This window comes from Malaya genurostris, chromosome 2 (assembly GCF_030247185.1).
Source record: "Malaya genurostris strain Urasoe2022 chromosome 2, Malgen_1.1, whole genome shotgun sequence".
NCBI lineage: Eukaryota > Metazoa > Arthropoda > Insecta > Diptera > Culicidae > Malaya > Malaya genurostris.
In genome coordinates, this window is record NC_080571.1 from 61,309,747 (window position 1) to 61,326,735 (window position 16,989).

At 35.7% G+C, this 16,989-nt stretch overlaps 1 protein-coding gene across 1 annotated transcript in view; it reads right to left on the bottom strand.

Annotated features, from left to right (window-relative positions):
* Window positions 1–16,765, bottom strand: part of LOC131428172 (uncharacterized) — a 62,969-nt gene extending 46,204 nt beyond the window's left edge. The window contains exon 1 of the mRNA XM_058591888.1: window positions 16,209–16,765. Coding sequence (XP_058447871.1) covers window positions 16,209–16,269 — 61 coding nt within the window. The 5' untranslated portion in view covers window positions 16,270–16,765. The remainder of the gene's footprint in view (window positions 1–16,208) is intronic.
* Window positions 16,766–16,989: the final 224 nt, after the last annotated feature.

Below are 16,989 nucleotides of genomic sequence, written 5' to 3' on the forward strand. Positions count from 1 at the left end.
AGTAAACTTTTTGAAAAAATTATCTTGTTGAGAATGATGACTCATATAAATGAGAATTCAATTTTTTTACCAGAGCAGTTTGGATTTCGTCATGAACATTCAACTACTCATCAACTTGTCAGAGTAACGAACATGATAAAATCAAATAAATCTTCTGGGTTATCCACTGGAGTTGCTCTTCTAGACATAGAAAAAGCATTCGACAGTGTTTGGCACAAAGGTTTAATAGCAAAAATGTCTGATTTCCAGTTTCCTATTTATTTGATCAAAATGATTCAAAATTATTTAACTGATCGTACTCTTCAGGTTAGCTATCAGAATTGTAAATCTGAATTGCTACCCGTACGAGCCGGTGTTCCGCAGGGTTCGAGTGTAGCTCCAATCTTGTATAATATTTTCACTTCTGATCTTCCAAATCTACCCGTTGGTTGTCAGAAATCGCTATTCTGTGACGACACAAGTCTATTAGCCACAGGTAGAAATTTAAGAGTGATCTGCAGTCGCCTACAAAGAAGTTTATATATTTTCAGTGATTATCTGTCAAAATGGAAAATTAAACCAAATGCAGCAAAAACGCAATTAATTATCTTTCCCCATAAGCCAAGAGCTTCTTTTCTTAAACCAAACAATAATCACATTCTCAAATTGAATGGCTTGGAATTGACATGGTCTGATCAAGCTAAATACTTAGGTTTAACGTATGACAAAAAACTCACTTTCAAGGATCACATTGAAGGAATCCAGGCAAAGTGTAATAAATATATTAAATGTTTATATCCTCTTATAAACAGAAATTCTAAGCTCTGTCTAAAAAACAAATTGTTAATTTATAAACAAATTTTCAGACCAGCCATGCTTTATGCGGTACCAATTTGGTCAAGCTGTTGTTCCACCAGGAAGAAAACGCTTCAAAGGATTCAGAATAAAATTCTGAAAATGATTCTGAAGCGTCCTCCCTGGTTTAATACAAATGAGTTACACAGACTCACAAATATAGAACCATTAGATGTAATGTCACATAATATTATAAGCAAATTCCGACAAAAATCGATGCAATCTTCAATTGAATCGATTCGCTCTCTGTATTAGTTAGTAAGTTAGTATATAAGTTCCTTTTCCCCATTACACAATACAAGTAGGTTTAGAATTTTCCCTACACAAAAATCTTAGAATTGCGGAAGCAAATGATGTCTTCATGGTAATAACCAAATCATATATATATATAACAGGGCTGAAAAGTCACCACTTGTGGCTGAACACCCAATTTAAATCTTAATAATTTAATTTTAACTCATATTCCAATAAATAGTTATTTAAAAAAAAAAAATTTTTATTTTGAATAAAATATCATTTTTCATCATAATTTGGAAGAAAAATTTGTAGATAGCTTATTTCCGATACACTTCTTAAATATAATAGACTTCGTCTATAATTATAGACCTTATCAGCGAGAAAGTTCACACGGAAAAATGTCTTGGCATTACATTCCTTTTGTGGTATTTGTCCTTTCTGCTTTAACAGACTTTGCACCCGATTCATAGCGTACAGGATCATTGCTTTGTTAGTACTACGATCCTACTGACTAAGAATCCTTTCAGGTCGTGGTTCGAACATATGATCACTGGCTGGTAAGACCAGCGCCCTATGCATTGAACCGTCAATCTGGGCAGTTCACACGGAACTTGTTCTGTATTTTCAAGTTGCCAAAAATACCACACTCTTAAGCAACAAGAAAGTGGATGTTTTCAGTAACTGTGGTTGCTTGAGTATGTCGACGTAACTTTTCAATTTCCGGAACCAATATATTATAAGAACCGTTTTCATTCCAACAGTGCTCGGCCATTGTTGCGGCATCGATGGAAAATGTTGGAATAACCCTCATTTGGCATTATTCGGCTGTTACTTGTTTTGATCGATGGAGGACGCTCTTAATACACTCGTTTATTAATTTATTTGAGAGAATCGAAAATTCTTTGTTTGGCTTAAAAGGCGAGTAATAAATTTAAAGAATTCATAAATTGACGGAAATTGTATTTTTGGTTTATAAAAATTTTTGATAAGAAAATGTGTAATCAGTTTTTATCAATAAAAGCTGGGAGCTTACTTAAAGTCTACTAAAAATAGAGTAATTTCTTGACAATGTTTTCAGCTAGTAATTTTTGTGAGTTTACTGTTCTTCAACTTAAATGGCGACGAGTTAAAATTGTGGATCGGATCCGGCACAATATAAAAGTTCCGAAATGACATTCCGAGATACCCGATAATGGCTATCGATCAAGAAAATTAATCCAGCAAGATGATGCATACAGCAATTCTGTTCGCATTTCTACGCCCACGGAAAGTTCCATTTTCTCATGGTTCGACTAATTTGAATGCGCGACAATAGTTAGTGACGCACAAATCTCTACGCGTGTCCGCAATCCATAGAATTAAGTGCAATGCTGGATGTAACTTAAGCTTAGATTGTTGCGTTGCGATTAAAACAAATTCTAATTGAGAATTCTTCGGATCAGCTCGTGAAGGGAAAATGAGGGGGTGTAGCCTAACCTCAAAGATGAGCTGAAACGCTTGTTTGTTGTGATTCTGCGCATAGTAAGCAAATTTTCAATCATTGTAGATTGTATTAAAATGGTCAAATATATTTTACTGCCCGTTGTTGCTCGATTTCCGGAACTAAACAAACAAACAACTTCATGTCTAACTACAGTACTCGTCAGAAAATGCGTCTGTGTCATAACAGAACTCGTACGCGGGTCGTCAGGGTCGCCGGGAATTGTTCTCACTATTGTTCATTTGAATATTATCTGTTAAGTAATTCGCCTAATAGTAGATAGTTCTTATTGGTTAGCTGCTCAGATCGGCTCAGCTGTTCTGTGCTGAAAAAGCCCCTATTAAGAATCAACCGCAAGGTGAGAGGTGATTTGCATTTGCAATCATGTAAAATACGATCTAGGGGTAAGTGGGGCATGATAGGCTATTTTATGTTCTGCGAAACAAGGTGCCAAATTATATGTTACACATTAGGCTTCGGATTCTCGTATGAATATTATAAAAGTGACTTAACTACGATGACAAACAGCAAAGCAAAGAAGAAAAAACTGGAATGTACCCGCCTTCCCCAGCTTCCTGCACCAGTCGTTGCGCTGAATTAATTAAATAGATGAATTAACGACTGTAAATCCCCAAATTCTGATCTCCTGTCTAGTCACGTGCCGGATTCAATCCGATTCCATCGAAGTCCTCATTAGCATCATCTGTCGGTTGTTGGTTGTAGAGTTTATTTCCCTGAGTGATTATACAACCAATTTTGCACCGAGTAGCAATTACTCAGCACTATAGATCCGTATTCTATTATGTAAGATTTGGTACAACATTTGCTTTAATTCGTTTGTATGACTGCACTACTGTTGCTGTCTTTCCGCGTCGCTACAAATTTCCTTGGCCACAGACAGACCGTTTGCCACAATTGCAAAATCGAGAAACCTAAGTAATATATCAGCACTGTCTGGCAGGAGGAGCATAAAGTGGAAAAAAGGTGCTAAAAGTGTTTTGTGGTTGATCGCCCGCAGTAGTGCAGGGTTAATTTGACTGAACCCTCCTTAGCTTCAGTTGGGAACTATTATCATTAACGGATCGTCACGAAGACTTTGATGTGAAAAACTGCTTCCTATCATGGATTACGGAAGAGGTCAACAGGTGGCGGGCATCCGTTAGTTTTAAGCTATTTTTCTACAAACTGTCAAAGGGATGAACAGTTTTAACAGAAAGCATTCAATCAATCTTGTACTAATGATGACGTTGAATGAAGTCAGTGTATTATTTGAATCGAACTTTAATTTCAGTAATTTTATTGGAAACGTAATTTGCTTCCTATCGATGAACAAATTAGATTCTCTGTTTTACTTCAGTGAAACTAGGTAATCATAATCTTGATGTAAATTATGACTGTGAACTGCTATTAGTAAGAAGAACACAGAATAAATTGAGCATTCACATATTTTGTTCAACGCAGATCGGATGTTCTAAATGCACTGTACAAACGGAAAACATGGGCAATCTACGTAATGGAATATTTTGAATACACTGGTGCAATTTGACAGGCAGTTAGTCGTTCCATTCAATACTCCCAGCAAGGTGCGGGTGATGCGTTCGACTTATAATTCAATGACGTAAAACTTGTGTATTGGAGCAGCATAAAAAGAATACATCGTATCAATATTCCTGCTTTGCATCGATAATGCCTGGTACCTTCCGTTAGCCATTGATGCAGACGTTGTTCGTTAATCAATGTCTAGTTGGGACGTTTGGAGACGTGTCTCGAATGATTTGTCTTACATTAATTGTCCGTGGTTTCTTCTCAGACAATCGTTCCCAGCACAGGCGCCGTAATGTAGACAGTCTCAGCAGCATTTGCTTCGGTCATTGGCTGCCGCTGTTTTCTGTTAGAATAGCCTACTGTTTTAGAATGCTTGAAACAATACGACCTACTTTACTCGACAGTCCCGACAGAAGTTCAGTTTCTTCCAAAATGTAGGGCAACGGCTCCCTATTTCATCTGAGCTCCTATATCCATCTCATCCCTTCACCTCATAACTTTAAACATGAATAATATTTTACAACCTACCGGAAGCAAACTGTGAAATGTTTTAAAATGATTTGAAAAGCTATTGTCACACTTTCCTATTGAAAGAAATGGTTTTAAATTCTTCGGTGATCGTTTTTTTTCATATAAAATAAACTCACTTTTCAATTTAGGACACATTTTCGTCTCAAGATTTACAGTTCGTCATGTTTCTGAATATCTACTAATCGATTCGTCTCAAAACATGATCACTATTTAGCACAATTACACTACCATTGAATGCTGGATGACTTCATAATTAGTTATGTTCACTTGCCACTTGTTTAGTTAACGATTAAAAACTTCAAAATTTACCCGACAAGCAATAAAAGTCTTCAAAAATATGAGATGAAAGTTTTTCACTTCGTTCACTTGATTGCGCTTTGTTTTCATCTCATTTGGTTTCGCAAAGTTGCCAAGTTATCTCATAATGTTACAAAACAAAAATTGTTTATCTTCTTCTAATTATCATCAAAAAGTATGTTTTTGGTATCCGTGACATTAGTTTAATTATATTATTGATATTAATATTTCGATAAAACTGTTTCTGCTTCGAATATTACCAGAAAGAACGTGTTAAATACTAATGAAATAACCATTGTGGCAAATCTAGTAGCACTGATTTCATTCCTCTATACGCCAACATAACGCTGTGAAGTGTGCGTGTGTTTCATCGGCTGTGCACAGAGATGCCAGGTATTTTCATAGAAAATATGTATTACTTTGCATAGAAAGTCCATATCTGTTCTATCTGTTTTCACTAATAAAATGACGTTAAAATATAGTTTTTTAGATCTCCGTAAGTCATTGCCCCATTAATTAGATAATTCAACGAGTAAATTTTTTACCAATAATAATAATGTGGAAAAATCCTGGTGGGTACGGTTGTATCGTTTGAGTTGTATATCTGGCAGCGGTAAGGCAGTCGGTCACCAGAATGTCTGCAAGCCATATTTTTCCAGCTGGCAGCGTTTAGTCAGCCATCTGGCAGCCATGCGAATGCGGGTGAGAGTGTAATAGTGGAATATTTTGTTTTGATTGCTGTCGCCATTGCTAATTTATAGGATGAATAAAAGATCAACGATAGGATGGATAAAAATCCATTGAGATGAAATTAGGAGCAGAGTAGTGAAAACATCATTAGTGTTTTAGCTGTTTTATAAATATTAGTTGAATTTTCAAGAAATGTGAATCAATTTTCAACGTAGAGCAAGGCGAATGAAGCAGTAATATGAAATAGTTACAGTGATTTTAGTGGCTAAATCGGGGTTTGAAGGCGACGTCCTTACAAATGAGATGAAATAGGGAGCCCTTACCCTAGTTATTGAAAAAAACTAGATATGCACCATGAACTGGAATAGTAGGCGTTGCATGAGTAGATCGGATAAATTCTGCTTATTTTTTTCAACTTACTTTTGACATTTTTTGATATTTTTCTTTCATCGTCAATCATAGAAAGTCCAGTGATGCCACTTTTTCCTGAGGTGAAATTCGTAGATTTTGTTTCAAGTGTACTCATACTCATATATTTGCATAAAATTATTTTTATGTCGTTTATTGACCCCGCACGTAAAATGGGGCTCTGAGCCATAAAGACAGGCTTCCAGATATAACGGAAGATAGTCATGCGTGAAACTCTTCCGTGTTATTCTCTATAGTTAAGATATAGCAACATTTCCTTAGGGGGTGCGTTTTACCCATCTACTCCTAATATTTTAAGTGTTTTTCCGGAGAATGGTCAATAAGTCATTTGTCAACATCTGCTTTTGAGAGTAATTTCTGAAGTGTTGAAATCAGCCAGACGAAGATAAAACATTTTGTTTTCAATTACTGTAAAAACTGACTACCAGTGAGCGCCAAGTCATCCAGAATCTTTCTTTAAAATGAATTTTGACAAATGGCTGTTTTCAGAATAAAAACCCCAGATTTAATTATTTCCTGTAGATATCTGGAGGAATAATGCAAATTCCGTAGATTTCAAGAGGTTCATCCGTAGATCCGTAGAAAAGGCAGAAATCCGCAGATCTACGGATAGATCCGTAAAGTTGGCATCACCGAACGTAGATCGTCTAAGAGATGGGAAGGGATATTAGTCCAACACTTGTTGTTTCTTGAGGCCGTATATACTACTGCGCACTCCACATGTTGCGGTTTCAAGATGCTCGGATGCACCACGAAACTCAAAGACTTCCCGAGTAGACGTTTCAAAAGCACCCGATATTGAAGTCCCCCCGGGAAGTCTTGGTTCACAGATCTTATTCATGGAAACTGAAGGAAAAATTGAAATACTTTCGCGTAACGAATAAAAATTTCTCTATTTTTTTCAAAATGGAACTGCCTGCTACAAAATTAACAAGGATTTAGACAAAATAGTTGATGCACTGTAGTGACATAATCTATAAATCAAATAATTTTAAATCACCAAACAAAGGTCAACAGATTTCACGCGCGTCTTGGTTGTTTAATTAATTTTTTGTTGTTAATTTGTTATATTGGTTGATCTGGGCAGCCGGCTACCGAGAAAAAACTATTAATTTATCAAACAAACAAGTATTTACGTTAACTCTGTTATTAACATTGTAATATTCACGGATCTCCGCAATAGTTTTTCATTCAATTTTCAACCGTGAAAAACAAGCAATAACATGGAAGAAGAAAAAATACCAAATAAAACTTTTCTCAGAAGCTAACCAGAAATTGATAAGTTGAATGAAATTGAAGGAAGAGATAATTTAGTAAATCATAGTTATCTAATGTGAAGTGTTGGAAAAATCTGATAACTGAAGGGAAAAAGAAACTCCTACATTTGTCGCCTTTTACGACATGGAAGTAGGAACACAGTGGATCTATTCTTGGATAAATTTTTCTCCGCCGGATTCCACATGGCATCAAGGCTGGTCCGGAGAAAGATAATAGGTGCTATCAATCTCCTAGTGGAGCCCAGACCCTGGCCAACTTTAGACTTTAGTACGAAAAGTTGAAATTAAATAAGTTTAATTCTTTCGAATAACGAATTACTGAAACATATGTACTCAGTATCCATATGATTTCATGTATAAAAGTGACAATCTGCACTCCATATACAAAGTACTCGTATATTTCAACCTGAGAGAAGCTTTTTACTCATTTTCAGTACGACAAACCATTTATTTTGCACAAATGTAGATCCAAACCAGACTCAAGGCTGGCTTTCGGGAAGGGTGGAGAAAATATTGAGTTCGAAATAAAAACATAAAAACAGAGCTATGGTATTCGACTAGTTGGGCCGTTTCGTCTAGTTTACACATGCAACAACAGTTTTTTTTTGTGAATGAAATATGCAATTATATAATACTTGCAGATACTGTGATATGCAACCAAAATCAGGAAACTTTGAAGGTCTTGAGCACTACTTTCCAAACATCCCAAGACGATCTTTTGTTCTATCATCCCAAGAAGAGTTGCGTTGAGCAAATATTTTGCTCTTGAGCTGAATCGTATTCTGTTGATTAAAATGATTATTTTTCATCACAAATTTGATGTTTGAAAATATCTAGAAACCGTTTCAGCTGTAACTTCTTCAGTTTTGATAAAATTGACGTCTAATAAGAATGAATTAAAATTATTCACAAAAAAAACCTAGTGGTGTAATGATGCCTTTCTCATATTACTCATAGCATCATAAATATTACTGTGGAGTTCTAAAAACAACTGTTCATTGAATAGTAAGAGGAAAGTTTTTTCGAACGGAATCTAGCAGAATTTATGAAAAAAAACCCTATAGTTCCGAAAACGGAACTAGAATCCACAACAAATTCAGTATGAAACCGTAAGACGTTGATTCGTATCACCAGTAGCATTCGAAGTTGATTCGTATCACCAGTAGCAAATATGACCTACAAATTGAAAAGAAATTTTCTCTCTTTTGCTTCGTCGCATTAGGTAGCGGTATACAATTTTTAATGCTTAACCCAGTAGCTCCGGAGCAGGAAGTCGGATTCAGATTAAATGCCGGAATTTTATTTGAGATTATAAGACCTTCTACTTAAACCCAAGTTCATGAAAATCGACCAAACTATCTATAAATATATAGTCTGAGTTTTATTTTGAAGAATTTAAACACTATGCTCGATGCTTCCGGAATCGGAAGTTGGGAGCCATGATAGCCGGAATTAGTTTGATAGGCTGTCTATTAACAATGACTAACGGTTGGAATAGTTTCGAGCCCAGCTTATAATAGCTCTTCATCCTGTAATACCGGAACCAAAAGTTGTATTCGAATGAAATTCCAAAGCTTTGTACGGAATCATAAGATCTTTTATTTGAATCTATGTTTGAGAAAATCGCTCACGCTTCATCTGAGGAAAGTAAGTAAGTAATCAGGTTTGATGTTGGTTTTCGTTTTCTTTATGGCATGTACGAAATTGAACAAAGATCGCTGTGTGCATTGTTTGTAAAGGCGAGTTGTGTTTTCTTCTTTCGTGCCAGCTCTTATCGGTGCGTACTGTTTTTGTATCGTCATTATATATAGTAGTTAGAAAGCTTTGACACTCATCGCCTCGTAATTGCGGAACCGGAAGTCACATCCGGATGAAATTTCACAGTTGGTTTTTGGGACAATATGAGCTTCAATTTAAATCAAGATTTGTTAAAATCGGTTCAAGCATCGCTGAGAAATCGAAGTAAGTTCTATTTTCGGAGGTTTTCTTCACTACCTTCAGTGCTTCAGAAACAGGAAATGGGGAACTGTTAGTGCCAAATCAAGTTTACATGTCCACAGACTAATAAGTTCTGTCAACTAGAAGAATTTATCAGTCAGTTTTATGGGATTCGTACTTGTTTTTACTATCGTTTATGAAAAATACTCATGAAATTGAAAATGTTCCACCTATCGTACTCTAGCTCCGGAAACGGAACTCGAATCTGGATTAAATACTCTAAAATTTTTCAAATAATTTTAAGACCTTTCGTTTAAATCTCTACGGAAAGATCGAAATTAGCATTTTGGCGAAAAAATTAGTTGATTTTCTGATTTTAGTTAGTTATTTTTTGAGACAACTAAAAAAATCTTACTTTTGCTAATTTAGATTTTTTAATTCTAATTCTCTTAATAATAATAAAATATTTGTTGAAATGGCTATTTTTTTTAGTTGAATTCACCAATTAAACGTGCTGTCATTTCTTAGCTAAGGCACGCTTCATATCCATTCAACTAATTTTTTAGTTGAATTAGAGAAATAAAACGTTGTTTTCAACCAACATAAATGGTTGAATTGGTTTTTGCAATTAGCAGCTATATGGCGCTCGTTAACACCGTAATCACTACTAGTCACTAGATGGCACACTACTACCGAAAAAAATGTCAGTCGCGGTTATCTTTTCTATATTTCCAGGTTGTATTGAAGAAAAAGACATAAGCGAAACATAAACTTCTTTTTGAAAAATTTTACTTCTAAATCGCTGTTTTCTTCATTCGACTTCGCGAAATCGACTCTCTCACTGAAAACTTTGAGCACTCGGAAAACAAAAACCGAATACAAGTATACACCGGACGGCGTAGCCCGGAATGAGAAGATACAAAAAAACATCATTTGACGTGTACAATTAGAGTGCAACATTCGAAACTCACTTCACTGTTTCGCGTAAAAACATTATTACCCACAATCGCTTCAACTGCGCACAAATTCTGAATAAATACACTTTCCACTAACAGTTTACGTAATTTTTACATATCGGTTTAGAAATTTATATAGGGATATATCGTAACACATGCGAAAAACATCTAAACAATTTACGAGCAGTTTCAACAAGACTGTCCCTTTTAGCTTTTTAATGGATTGTTTTGCTTTGACACTACTGTCCTTCAGTAATGACGGTGATAGATAAATAGAATCAAAGTTTCTGATTTTAATAACGAAATTAGTTGTCAATGAGAATTTCGTGTTGGATTGAAATATTGCTGGTTTGTGTCCGGAATATTCGCCAACTAAACACATTCTCTAAAAATAAGAGATTTTTTTAGCAAAGTAAACTCTCAATTTTAACTAATTTTATAGTTATTTTTAAAATTTTGTTGTTAAAATCAACTAATTCGAAAACAGTAATACGAATTAGGCGCAGAGCTAATTTCGGTCGTTCCGTGTCAGTATGTGAAAATCGGTCAAGCCACTCCCGAGAAAATTAAGTGAATATTTTATACCTAATTTCCACATACCCTATAGCTCCGGAACCGAAAGTCCAAATGAAATTCAATATTGAACCATTCATGACGGGTTGAAAATAGAAATATTGAGACAGAAATGAAAGATGCGCTTTTATTAAACGGGCATTCCGCGCAAAATCAGTCACCCAAATTTATTTTTTTCATTTAACCCATTTTTTATTTCAATATGGTACGTGGAATTTTTGAGATATGATTTTTTGAAATTTCGCGTTTTCAAAATAGAGCATTTTTTCAACGGGCTATACTGTAAAATCTAATAAAAATACAAAAATTCGTCCAATACATGAAATGTGCGTCTTTTCCTTACCTTTCAAATAAGGACACGGGCTTAAAAGGCTATTCGCATTATGCTGATCCGACCGATCCGAGATCTCCGGCGTTGACTATTTTTCTGCTTCGGCTATGGCTGAGCTGCACATGCAGCTGTGAGCATGTCCAGTTCAACCATAGCCGAAGGAGAGAAAAAGTCACTGCCGGAGAGCTCGGATCGGTCGGATCGGCCTAATGCACCTTTAACTTGTCGACACATGTCGCGTCACAGATCGAATCCTAACTTTGTCAGTTTATTGTTAGCAACGTTTCAGTTAAGATCGCGGTGTAAACATGAATTCAAAATACAAAAATCGTTGCTGCAATCCATTTAATTTTGAGACTCATGCTAGCAAAAATCAAAAACATTTGTTGCGTCGGGTTTCTTCTTCCTTTGAGAAAATCGATGAGCGGAAAGCTAATAAAATTGGGGCAAAGGATTTACGTGAGTATTAAAATAATGATGACATACAATTTTGGAAAACTTGCAAAAATGATGCAATTTTCACTATTCAGCTAGGGGAACTACGAATACATCGTGTAGCGGTAGGAATATTTGACGTTTTTGTAGCATTGAAAATCAAACATTATCGTTTTTATTGACATGTCGATTTCCTGCATGGGATAGTAGTGAACACTTTTTAACTGACAGAAGCTACTAATAATCAATCAATATTATAATATGGGAAAGCAAAGATATGCAAAAGATTTGTTTGGTGGCATGGATAAGCAATATTTTTGCAGAAACAAATAGAGCTCTGATTGCTATGATTTTAATTCGAAGATTAAACCTGCTGGTTAAGGAATTTAAAAACTCAAAGGCATCGAAAGTCATGGAACATGTCGGTTACAGAAAAATCGACAGCTTCCTTCAATGAACAACTTAATTTACGAGCCGACAGCGTTATATGGGACATCTGATTACAATGAGATCTTTTATTACGCGTTTTTTGCGAATTTTTAATGCGGCTATTTTTACACGGATTTTCGAAGTTGCGCGATTTTCTCGTTTTGTCTTCGAAACGCTGTGATACACTTGTTATCCCGAAATTGTTTTTAAGTCTCTTTGACACTTTCGATCAAAAATTTTTTTTTAGATTTCACCTTAGCTGGACATTTTTAAGACATTTTGACTCAAAAAAGTTTATTCAATTTTACTCGGACCTCCGAAGCTACGCGGTTTTAAATTTTCTAAGTCCCAGTTTTGTTTAAAAAAAATGAGATTACACCATATCTCAACGTTTCATGCATTTCTAAGATATTTGGCATCAACAAAATCTTTAGTTTTGCTGTTTTTCTACGTAGATTTCTGAAGCTACGAATTTTTTTTAACGCGTATTTCCGAAGCCACGCGGGTTTATTTGGCACGGCTTTTTACGCAGTACGTATCCCCCGCGTAAAAAGAGACCTCAGTGTATGTATTTTTCAATGTATAACTGAACAAAAATTTCAACTAAAAATGTTTAACAGCGAACTCAAATTTTGTATAAAAACATTCAAGATTGATTCCTGCCAGTTGTTAAGCAAGACGCATTCCTCGTTTTTTAATTAATGGATTGTTGATAAAATTGTCCTACTTCTACAAGTTTCTGTTTTTTTTCCACTGTAGTATTCTCAAGAGCTATATCATCATTGGGAGATTTTTTAATGAGAAAATTTGCGATTAGTTTGTATTTTTGTTCCCTCGGACAGGAGGCGTCTGCCATCTGACAACAAAATTTCACTGTCAAGACTCTAAAACTTCTGGTTCTTCATGTTTTCAATGGTTTTTATTCACTTTGGTCTTCTAAAATTTTGTATTCCAAAGTCTTGATAGATGATCAAAGAAACCGTTTTATCCAATAAATATAGCAAGTCACGAAGCGATTCAAGATGTTGAATTAGAAAAAATATATCTTCAATTATAACAAAACATGAGTGAACAAATTTAAAACTGTCGAGTGTCTGTTCTCAAATTTGTCCAAGAATACATTCAAATAATTCAATTTTATGAGAGGAATCTACGAAATTCACAGCCGAAAAGGTTGTAAAATGAGATACGACTTAGACCTATTGGGATGAAAAGCACTGTGCAATTCAACGAAACCCATTCTTGAAGTTTAGCAAAAGTCTTTGAATTGTTTTAGCTGTATCTTCTACATTTCTAAAAATGCACAAATCAAAAGCTCATGTTGGTTTTTACATCCATTTTTTATATGGTTTGGATAGTTCCTAAAGTAATGTATAAATACAGGGTGCTCCATCTTTTATGTCGGTATGTAAACGCTGCATAACTTTCACATTTACCAATCGAGTGATAGCATCAAGTATGTTTTGGAAACAGGTTTCCATATAGACATAAAATATGGAGCACCCTGTACAAAGACTAAATTTAAGTAATCTAAAGTATATGTAAAACCACACAGAATAATCTAAGCACAACAGTTACAGTGGTAGTACACTCAAACCTCTTTTTATGTGATTTTTATCAGACTTTTCGTGCGAATTTTAAAAGTTATGCGAAATTTTTTTAATATGAGTTTTCAAGCTATGCAGTCTTTTTATGCAAACTTAAATTTCAAAGTAATGCATTTTCAAAGATTTTGTCCAGATCTTGACGTTTTAGGAATTTTTAAGACATTTAGCGACAAATATATATGCCTTTCTCATATCGAAATGGAATGCAATCACTGTGAAAAACCGACTTTATCATATACCAGTCCTTTAAATTTTATCTTTATTTAATGGAAAATGAGTATTTTTGCACAAGTGATGGCGAAACGGGGCAGATCTTGTTAGTCAATGAATATATAAACCTACTTTGGGACTACTAGTCTCCAGTTTTCGATTACGAAAGCTCCAAAAACGGAACTCTCTGTGGTTTATCGGCAACGGTGATTCCGATTGTCACAAATCTTGATTCAAATTAAAGCTTCTATGGTCTTAAAAGATAGTGTGCGATTTCATCCAGATCCGACTTCCGGTTCCGAAATTATAAAGCGATGAGTGTCAGAACTGACAAACCGTCTTACAAAATAACGATGCAAAACCAAACGCATCGCTGGTACGGAAGAAGAAAACACCACTTCCTCGTAAACAAAGCTCACAGCGTACGGGTGAATAAAAAGAAAACGAAAACTTACAACGTTTTCAAAAAACAATGTAATTACATTGAAAATAATAATAAAAATCTAATCACAAACCATATTTCATTATGCCTCTTGACAAGTATTATTGCTGATTTAACTTGAATTTCTTATACAGCAGTAACAAGAGCACAGGTTTTCGTTTCGTCTCATTTTTCGTTTAATTGACTCAATCTAAATAGTGCATGAGAGATTAATCAACCAGTTTTAATTCAAACAATAGTTTTTTCGTTGAACTTATTATATGTTGGTCAAAATGTTTAATCGTAAAAAAATTTACAACACAGATAAGATCGAAATTTTCAAAGCAGATTTTATAACTATTTAAACTTTAATTCTTGGCTATTTGAATGGCCGCTAAAACTTTTTACAACTGTGACGGTCTCCGAGTTTCGACTCTGGAAAAAGATTGTCAAAAACTCTATCGGAACTTGCATCGATTTCTAAAGAAATGTTAATCGAAAAGGCATAACAACTCCACCAGGTGGTTTAAAACATGTTTTTTCTTTTCAAGTTTATGCGGATTTTTATGCGACTTTTCGAAATTATGTGTTTTTATGTGGTACGTAACCCACACAAAGAGAACACTTGATTGCATACAAGTTGTTTCAAATGTTTCATCGATTTGAGGTTAAGAGGTTAAGTTTGTGTTTCAATATTTTCTTATTAATTTACTCAAAGATTTAATCAACTTGCACCCCAATTTTTTCAATTGATAACTGTACTAATCGACATTTCATACACTGTCGATCAAAAAATTTCAGATTTATACTCGTTGTTAATGATACATTTTGAACTAAACAAATTCTTTTGCTGTCTTTTGTTTGGTGCGTTCTATTGTAAGCTACAGTTTGTTAATAGTAAAAAGCCATTAGAGAGAAGATTCGATCTATTTTTCAGAATTTATTTGCACAAATCTGCACCAAAAAAAAAGTATAAGTACTACACTGAAGACCACAAATAATCATTTGGATCGAATCCACAAAAGATTTCGAAACGGAATGAAATCAAATAGTTTCTTAAACGGAATGTGACTGGGGATAAGAATCACAAATGACAGCTAACGGCCAGAAAAAATAGTTTATTATAAAGGCTTCCATATGGCCAAACACGAAATTTGGATCTCTACTGTCAGCAACTCGATCGTTTTTATCAGAACCGTTCAGAACGGGCCAACAGAAGAGGTGTCACATTTCATCAGGACAACGCTAGGTCACACACATTTATAATGATTTGTCAAAAATTCTTGAAGCATAACTGGAAAATTTTTTAAGATCCACTAAGCAACAGAAACATGTAAAATAAACTAATTTGTCACTTGAGCGAATAGTAGAATAATTTCTGACGAGCTCTTGCCAAATCAAACGCGCAAGATCAATTTTCGTTTTATAAACTGCATTTGAATTCACATCATTTCCACAAATAGAAGCTGCTGAATTATTCCTCATCGAAGCATAACGTTATTTATTCAACAACAATATTCCGGTGGCAGACAAAAAACTGCTAAATCTTTGCAGTTCGAAGCCTAGGACAATATTGAACAAAAAAATCCATTAGCGTGGAGCACAACTGCCAAATTTACTTTGAACTATTGGAAACTGTGTCAATGCCATTTTTCAGTATTTTTTCTGATTAAATGTCATACTAAAAACCGATCGTCCTAGAACACACGTGATCAGTTAGATCGCATATCGTAATCTCTATTGAGTAACAGTCACTTCAGCTAGTCCTTGACTATCACGCTCCTTGCTAACTTCATTGCAGTTTTAAAAATTGACTGCCTTACTTCCTTGTTCTGAGTCATAAGTAGCAACATAGCTCACACCCAAGGTGCGTAGGATTTTTGCCGCGAACCTTCACCGTACCCAACCACCCTGAAGCTAATCGATTCATTGCGCCCTTAGGCGGAAAATCGGAAAACCGGAACCAAAAAAAAAAGAAGTTTACTTACAATCTCCCTGTGCCGCCACGAGCACGGTTAGCATAAGCACGCTGACAATGAACTTCCACATCGTGCGGTTTCGGTACGGCGGTTATTACTTTGAATCGAAATTAAGTCAACAGCCGAATCGATTGCAATCGACAATCGGAATCACCAAGATCACGTTCAGCAAAACTGTTTGTGCGTTATCACGTACGTAAAACCGAGCGGCACAGGCGGAAACTTTTAATGTCGCGCACCGTACACAGGTCCAAGTGGTTCTAGAACCTTGCACCAAGTAGACCGCCCTGCCACGATAATTCCAAACAGCGCGATTGCGTTAATGACAGATCACCCACTGAGGAACTACACGCACCGGAACCGATTTGGACACTTTTGCTTCCGAAAAGGGCAAATCACCGCACACTTAATATTGTTTACTGTATCAACTAGGAAACCCAAACTGACTTGATTGGTTCTTCCGGTCTGGGTGCTTCGTTCACTGCACAAATTTGCCTTCCGATTGAGGTGATGTCCGCTGGGTACCAGTTCGTCGCGATGTCTGTTCGTGGCTGGCTACGCGTCGTCTCTTTTAATGAATTTTCATCAACCACTCGACTGCGCGCCGTTTGCTTATTGTCGATGATTGCGGTGGCAGTGACGTTGCGAGGGGATGACGGAGGCGGTGCAGACGACGGCATCGATCATTCTGTGCTGCAAGTGGTTGCACTCTGTTCGAAACTGCTTGTTGTGATTATGTTTTGTTGCGCCCACTGGACGAAGTAGTGCTGCGGTGCGACGTTGATTGCCC